Consider the following 6,902-nt stretch of genomic DNA (forward strand, 5'->3'; position numbering starts at 1 on the left):
CACGTGATAACTCTGCTATCACCGTTGGTGCTCAATAGTTTGTCTGGCTCATTGGTTTATAAAATCCACGGAGTTTCCAGCCAAAAATAGGAAGCACATTGCACTGCATTGCATGCAAGCAAAACCCTTCTGATCATGGGAGAGGTTTTGCATAATTAAGTTTACCCAGCGTTTAGGTTTTAAAGTAGATAGTAATAAAAACATAATATTTCGTTTGTGGTACTTGAAGCCATCAAAACATAATATGGATGGATGATGAATAGAGAATTGTAATTACACCGCTACTGATCATGGGCGACAAAGGATCGCCAGGTTCACCATTCAATAAAACTTGAGTGGAGGCAGATTTGAGTTAGTTTGGAATGAGAGAACACCAGGAAGCACCAAAACCCAAGTGCGAGAGAATTCCCAACAAAAAAGTCCAAGCATCGAAAGCTTTGGAGACGTCTAATTTTAGGAAGAGGCTTGAGATCTTGTGTTGCATCTGCATGTCTGTATTAGACGTATGTTTGTATGACTGGATCAATATGGAAAAGGAGAAAAAAAACAACAGTAATTTTCAGCCAAATATGGAAACAGTTGGAAGAGACCAAATCATTTTGGTACTTTTTTACCATTATTGTTTTGTATTTGTGGTACTTTGTCATTTCCAATTTACATAAAATGCAAGGAAATCTCAAAACCAAACTCCGGCAAATTGTATGTGATTTTCCGTTTCCACTTCCATCACTAGATGTGTATTAAAAAAATGATGCCAAAAAAGGATTTCCTAATCTTTGTGCTAGTCAGCATACTAAAAGTTTAGATCAGAACTGATTTACAAATTTACAGATGAATGAAAAAATTAAGTTTGAAAAAATGGAACAACTAGACTATGGTCATCGCTTCTTCAACAAAATCATGGCCGCGAATGCCACCATCCTGAAGAACAGACCATACATGAACAAAATCAAAATACAGAGCATGTAGTTGTGGATATCGAAAGTATTGTTGAATAACAGGCCACAACGAGTTATTAACCAAACTCCAGGATACCTGCATCAAAAGACAACGCCATTACTTCTAGTTCAACATTACAGTAGGGCCTGTATGAAGCAAAAAAATCTAGCCTCAAACGAAACAGTGATCAACAAACACTAACTTTTTGGCGTTTACAATTATGAAGCCCTCCAATGCCCATTTTGAGTAGCACAATCTCTTCAGAAACATTGGAGTACTCTTTTGAGTGGATAATAAGGTTAGAACAACCGGTATAAGTGCCGAACACTGCAAAAAAGAATCAGAATTAGGCACAATATATGTGGCCAATCATGTAAAAAATGTTGACAAAAAAATATTTAAACAGCATGATACATACCAGCTGCGCCGAGCCAGGACTGAAGCAGATGGCGAAGGTGTATCCTATCCCCGTCACACAGTACACAAGTGCGAGGAGTACAATGTAGTTATCTGCCATTGTTGATCTCGGGTTGTTGAAGTAGTAGAACATAGAGAGGTAAATGATTGGCTTCACAACAGTGCTGAAATGATCAATTGTGTCCCTGGCAAGAAAGTACGCCAGCGAGCTCATTCCAGATTCTCTTTCCCTAAAGTACTGCAATCTTTCCAGTGAAAATGACCTCAATGCTGCAATCTTGCACAAAAGAGCTGCATGGCAGTAACTTATGTCAGTGAACCTTTCATCATGCTCGTGGTGAAAATAAAGTGGTAGATATATATCAGAACTTACAAACTGCAATTATAGTGTATATGTAGCCAGGCATCCCGAATGTCTTGTCACTGAGCTTTGCTATCGTCCCTAGGCAGATACCAGCTAGGCCTAGTATCAGGAAATCAACCGCGAGCAGCTTAGCTTCACGCAACCTCTGTTTGGTAACCCTGCAATGGTATATATTTAGTAACAACTGATAAGTAGCTGTTCAAGATTTTAGAACCAGATTGAAAAGGTTGCTGAGCTTACCTTCCCAAGTAATATTTGTACTGCATAAAGATCCCTGGTGTTTTTCTGCTGGATAGGTCCTTTGGTTTTGACAGATGGTGTTCGAGACGGTCACGCTCTTCTGTGAAAGCGTTTCTGAGGGGGAGACAGTGAGGGGTTGAACCAGACATTGAAGGGCTAGAGCTCATTTGTGGGGTTTGTTCACCAATTTCCTTGAGATCATCTTGCATGTCACTTGGTACTTCATAGCCATTGTATAGCATCCAATGCACTGGTAGGTGCTTCACTTTGATGCCAGACTCAGGCTTCACAATGCCCTCCAGAATGTCAATGTAGTGGTCTGGGGGGTTTACGCGGTCCGGAACATGGATTCCAAGGGTTGTGAAGTAGTCCTCAACAGTCTTGACCGGACCATTGTAAACCATCAACCCTCCTTTTGCAAGAAGTATCAAGTCATCGAACATGTTGTACAATGTATAGCTCGGTTGGTGAACAACAGCGCAAACATTCACGCCTTCAAGTGCCTCATGCCGAAGAGCTCTGAGGAGCAGTTGTGATGAGGAACTGTCCAGGCCAGAAGTTGGTTCATCAAGGATCAGAAGTGATGGCTCCATCACCATCTCAATGCCCACATTAACACGCTTCCTTTGCCCACCAGAAATCCCACGCTTTTCAACAGTCCCAACCAATGAGTTTCTGATACCCTGGAGGTCCAGAGAATCTATTACCCTCTCCACTATGAGGACCTTGTCGCGGCGCTTCATTCTCGCAGAGAGCCTGTAGGTTCACAATAGAAATGTTCAGAAACTGGTGAGCTAATTACTAGAGACGTAGTTAATATGCAATAATCGTTACCTGCACTTTGCACTGAACCAAAGGTTCTCCTCCACTGTTAAATTCCCGTGAACAATGTCATCTTGCGGCACAAAACCAATGACCTTCTTGTAAGAACGGATATTAACATTCTTCCCATTAACAAGGACCGAACCTGTCACCTTATAGCCGTTCACCTTCCCAGTGACAGCATTGAGGAATGTGGTCTTGCCAGCTCCTGATGGACCCATGACTGCAGTTACACGGCCTGGCCGGAGTTCGCCATTGATAGATCTTAACAGCTTCTTCTTTCCAAGCATCAAGGTCAGGTCCCTGAATTCAACCTTGAGCAAAGGCCTAGTTATCTCCTTCTGCTGATCCTTCACCATGGTGATCACCCCAGTGAAGGATAGATTATTCTTGTTCTGCTGCCGGAACTTCTCCTTCTCGATCTCGCCATAAGCATACTTGAATACCTGTGTGTGAGTTGATCTGTGCTTTCCTTTTGACGCAGGCTTTTCCTTTGCAGCAACTACTTCTCCTTCATCACTGACATCAACGATAACTGACGGCATTACTTCAGTTATCTCATTTATGCTCTCAGCTGCAAATACAGCAGAGTCTGACATTTCCTGCGTCTTGTCCAGGCCCATCAGTGGTGCTTCCTGCACCCTACGGCTAGAATTATCTGGATCTACCTGCTGACGAAACGATTTCCTTCTTGAAAATGTGCGTGAAAGATGATCTTGCATGCCATTCACATGCCTCCTTGCAAACTGTTTTGCCGCCTTCCATCCCTCATGTGCCTTCACCTGCTGCCGAGCCAGCTGAATGGCGTTCTCCCTTGATCTTGCCTTTCTCCGTTCACGAATACTGAGGAATTTGTCAGAGCAGTTGTATATGATCAGAAGCAACAGGCACAATGCACCCTGCATTGAATGGCAAAGTTAATTTTACTCACACACACACACACAAAGAGAGAGAGAGAGAGAGAGAGAGATTCTGAAATTATAAATTAGGCGTTACCACTAAGCAAGCACCGAGAATGACTATGTTTTCATTCTTAGTGTTTTCATCACAGGAGCCCTTTATTATGCACTCTGCAAATTAATCCCAAATAAGCTCATTAATCAAAAGTTTGTATGATTGTGTGATCCAAGTCATGTTCATGATGCTTACTTTCTTCAGCGGTGGAACCCAGCCTGCAATAGTGCCTGCAGAAGAAACAAGCAATTATGACCAAATCAAACCACTTCGCTTCTTAAAGGTTTGACTTACAATATAGAGAAAGCATAAGGTAGATCAGTACCCACTGCTACAAGAATCTCTTTTTGTTGTGGTTGGACAGTAGTAACCAGCTGGGCAGAAGATTTCTTCAGTGCTCTGGATATCAGCCCACATGTCAGCACCTCCACAGCTCTCTGTTGAACTTGAGTTTGGAGTTATTTGATACTTGTATCTGATCAAAGTTCCACAATTCAGATACATAGTATCCTGTATTTGTTTATCAAGAATCCTATTGCAATAGGAATACATCAAGAAAAATCTTACGGATCACAAAGACCAGTTGTCTCATTCGCTGTGGCACGTGGGCAGTACGAGCCTAGTGGACAAGCTATAGCCAAAAGGAAAACAAAAGTTCAGGTCATTCACAACCCCATAAAATGATTTCTCTAGACGTTTCAGAAAAACAAAAAGTAGGACTTGTTGGAGAAACTCACGGAGCATGCAAGTAAGACCGCGGGGGCAGAAGAAGCCCTCACAGCATGCCTGACAATTCCTTCTTCTCAGCGGAATGTTGTTACTATCATGTATTCTGGGGTCAGGAACTGGATCAGTAGCGCAAGCCCATCCTGGATCACACCCCTTCCCCCAAGAAGATATGTTGCAGTTTATGTTAGTCTTCAGGTTGATGTTCTTATCACCGTCACGGTCATACAAACTTGAGAAGTAGAATTTGACTTCATCGGGTGTGCAGAGACGCTGTGGCAGATCACCTGAATGTATCATTTAGATATAATGCAAAAATCAGTAATGTGGGCCTGAACCTCATAACAAAATGGCATCCAAAAAAAATATCTTTTCTGAAGTCAAGTAATTCGTTACTTCCAAATTTCACTATCCAGTACAATTGAACTTTAGCATATAATTTGATTAATGAAGGTTGCAGGTTCATCTGATATGAGAATGAGTCAAAACGACTAACTTCTACACATCAGAAACATCACTAGATACGATTAGTTGGAGTTGAGCTTGTCAAACCCAACTGTGCCCAAGTCCTATTTAGCTGCTTTTCACAATTCCTTTGTACTGAAGCATGACAGAAATAAATGGTCAATATAGGGTAGTGGTTTCACTTGTCACGAGTACATGTCACCAATTTTATCTGTCCACATCATGCTATCCAAGTTGTAACAAATGCCATGAAGAACTGTGTAAGAGAACGACTCAAATTAACAAGGTCCCAATCAGCCACTTGGTCGAATGACATAAATATGATTATTTCGGGACAAGGATGAAATAACAAGATAACAACATGTAAAACAGTGAAAGCGAAGGTCTTCGGTCTTGTGTGTTTAGCCTTGTTTTGTCATCCTAGGAAACGGATCCTCATAATAATTATCTTATATGCCTCGTCACATGGAAATCGGAATCGAACTGAGTTCACCACCAGGAAATATTAAATTTGTAAGTTGTAACAAACACTAGTATATATATCCAGATGAGAAGTGGAAATAAAATATAAACAGGGCAGTTGAGTCCAATGGGGATTAATAGAAGCATTTGGACATTGTCTGCTGAAAAGTTGATCCAACATATGCACCTGTCCCCAAACTACAATACTTAATTCACCCAACAATCTTTGCCGAGACGAGATTCGCCGATTCAGACTAAACAAATCGAGAAACGCAACAAATCAACCAGGAACCCAGTCAATAAGAGCAGACGAAGCAAGCAAGCAAGAACAGACCTGAGGTATTGCGGAATATAATGGGGATTGATTCACCAGTCAAAGGGCTAGCAGGAACGGAAGACGAGGAATTCGATGGAAGGGCATGGATTTACCTTGGGTGTCCTGGAGGCACTTATCCACGAAGCTGAGGTCGGATGTGTAGTTGAAGGCCTCGTTCCAATCCTCCTCCCTGAAACGCAACGCGGCAAAGGGGAACCGGATCAGAATCCGAAGCGAGCAAAGGCGCCAGGAAGTCGAAGAAGCAGCGGGGAGGCGAGGCGATCGAGCAGAGCTTACGGGTCGGCGACGCAGAAGCTGAAATTGTCGGATATGGTCTCGGCGACGTTGTTGGTCAGGTTGTTGAGCTGCTTCTCGACGGCCGACAGCTCCGGGGCCAGCGGCGGCGCGGGGGGGACAGGGGGCAGCGGGCTCTGCTGGCCGCGTGCGACGCCGGCGAGGAGGAGGAGGAGGAGGAAGCCGAGAAGCTGAATCAGCACGGGGAGGCGCAGGGCCACGCCCCGGCCCCGCCGCTGGAGCTGGAGGGGCTTGGCATCGCGCATTCCGAGGCAGGGGAGGAGCAGCGGCAGCAGCAGCAAACTAGGGGGGAGGCAAGGCTGGACGACGATGGAAAAATAAATGCGTGCGAGGAAATGAGAAAGAGACGCTTGGTGTCGCCGATTTATATATAGCCGCGAGCAGATAGCGCGTGTGTGTATGCGTAGCGGCGTACGGGTTGGAACAATTCGTCGGAGACGGAGACGATGATTGATTTGGCTTCGGTTGGTGACCGGAGGGAGGGAGGAGCACGCTGGCGCTGGACAGGGCGCCCGAGGCAGGGACACGAGAGGGCTCAAATGCAGGCGTTGATTCAGTCGAGGCGCGTGGACTGGATGCCAACATGGGCCTACCTGGCTGCTGCTTGATGATTCCTTTTTCTTTCCTGTTCTCTCTATTTTCGACTGTGGTTGTGACCTCATTTCTTAACCATTTTGGCCGAAACCCCTAAAAGCGGCGGAACAGGAAGGTTGGAACAATGTTAAAACAAATTTTCCATAAATTTTTAAGGGGTTGCTAAGTAGTTTTCGCGAATTGTGCATAGCTCAATTGGTTAAATTCGTTACAATGCAATATTTACACATACCTTCAAGTCTAGACACAGTGTAGATACTCAGAACTTCTCATATACATTTTAAGGAA

General features: G+C 43.9%; 1 protein-coding gene across 1 annotated transcript; it reads right to left on the minus strand.

The window, feature by feature from the left end:
• Window positions 1-586: 586 nt before the first annotated feature.
• On the minus strand, window positions 587-6,516 carry LOC120681929 (ABC transporter G family member 25-like). Its single transcript, XM_039963617.1, has 13 exons — window positions 6,003-6,516; window positions 5,819-5,895; window positions 4,474-4,749; window positions 4,304-4,367; window positions 4,062-4,211; window positions 3,932-3,966; window positions 3,779-3,852; window positions 2,795-3,681; window positions 1,961-2,716; window positions 1,730-1,878; window positions 1,358-1,647; window positions 1,142-1,266; window positions 587-1,035 (listed from the first exon to the last, which is right to left on the minus strand). Exons 1-13 carry the CDS (start codon window positions 6,263-6,265, stop codon window positions 879-881), a joined length of 3,303 nt encoding a protein of 1,100 aa, XP_039819551.1. The 5' UTR covers window positions 6,266-6,516; the 3' UTR covers window positions 587-878.
• Between the last annotated feature and the right edge of the window lie 386 nt (window positions 6,517-6,902).

Source organism: Panicum virgatum, chromosome 7N, assembly GCF_016808335.1.
Source record: "Panicum virgatum strain AP13 chromosome 7N, P.virgatum_v5, whole genome shotgun sequence".
Taxonomy (NCBI): domain Eukaryota; kingdom Viridiplantae; phylum Streptophyta; class Magnoliopsida; order Poales; family Poaceae; genus Panicum; species Panicum virgatum.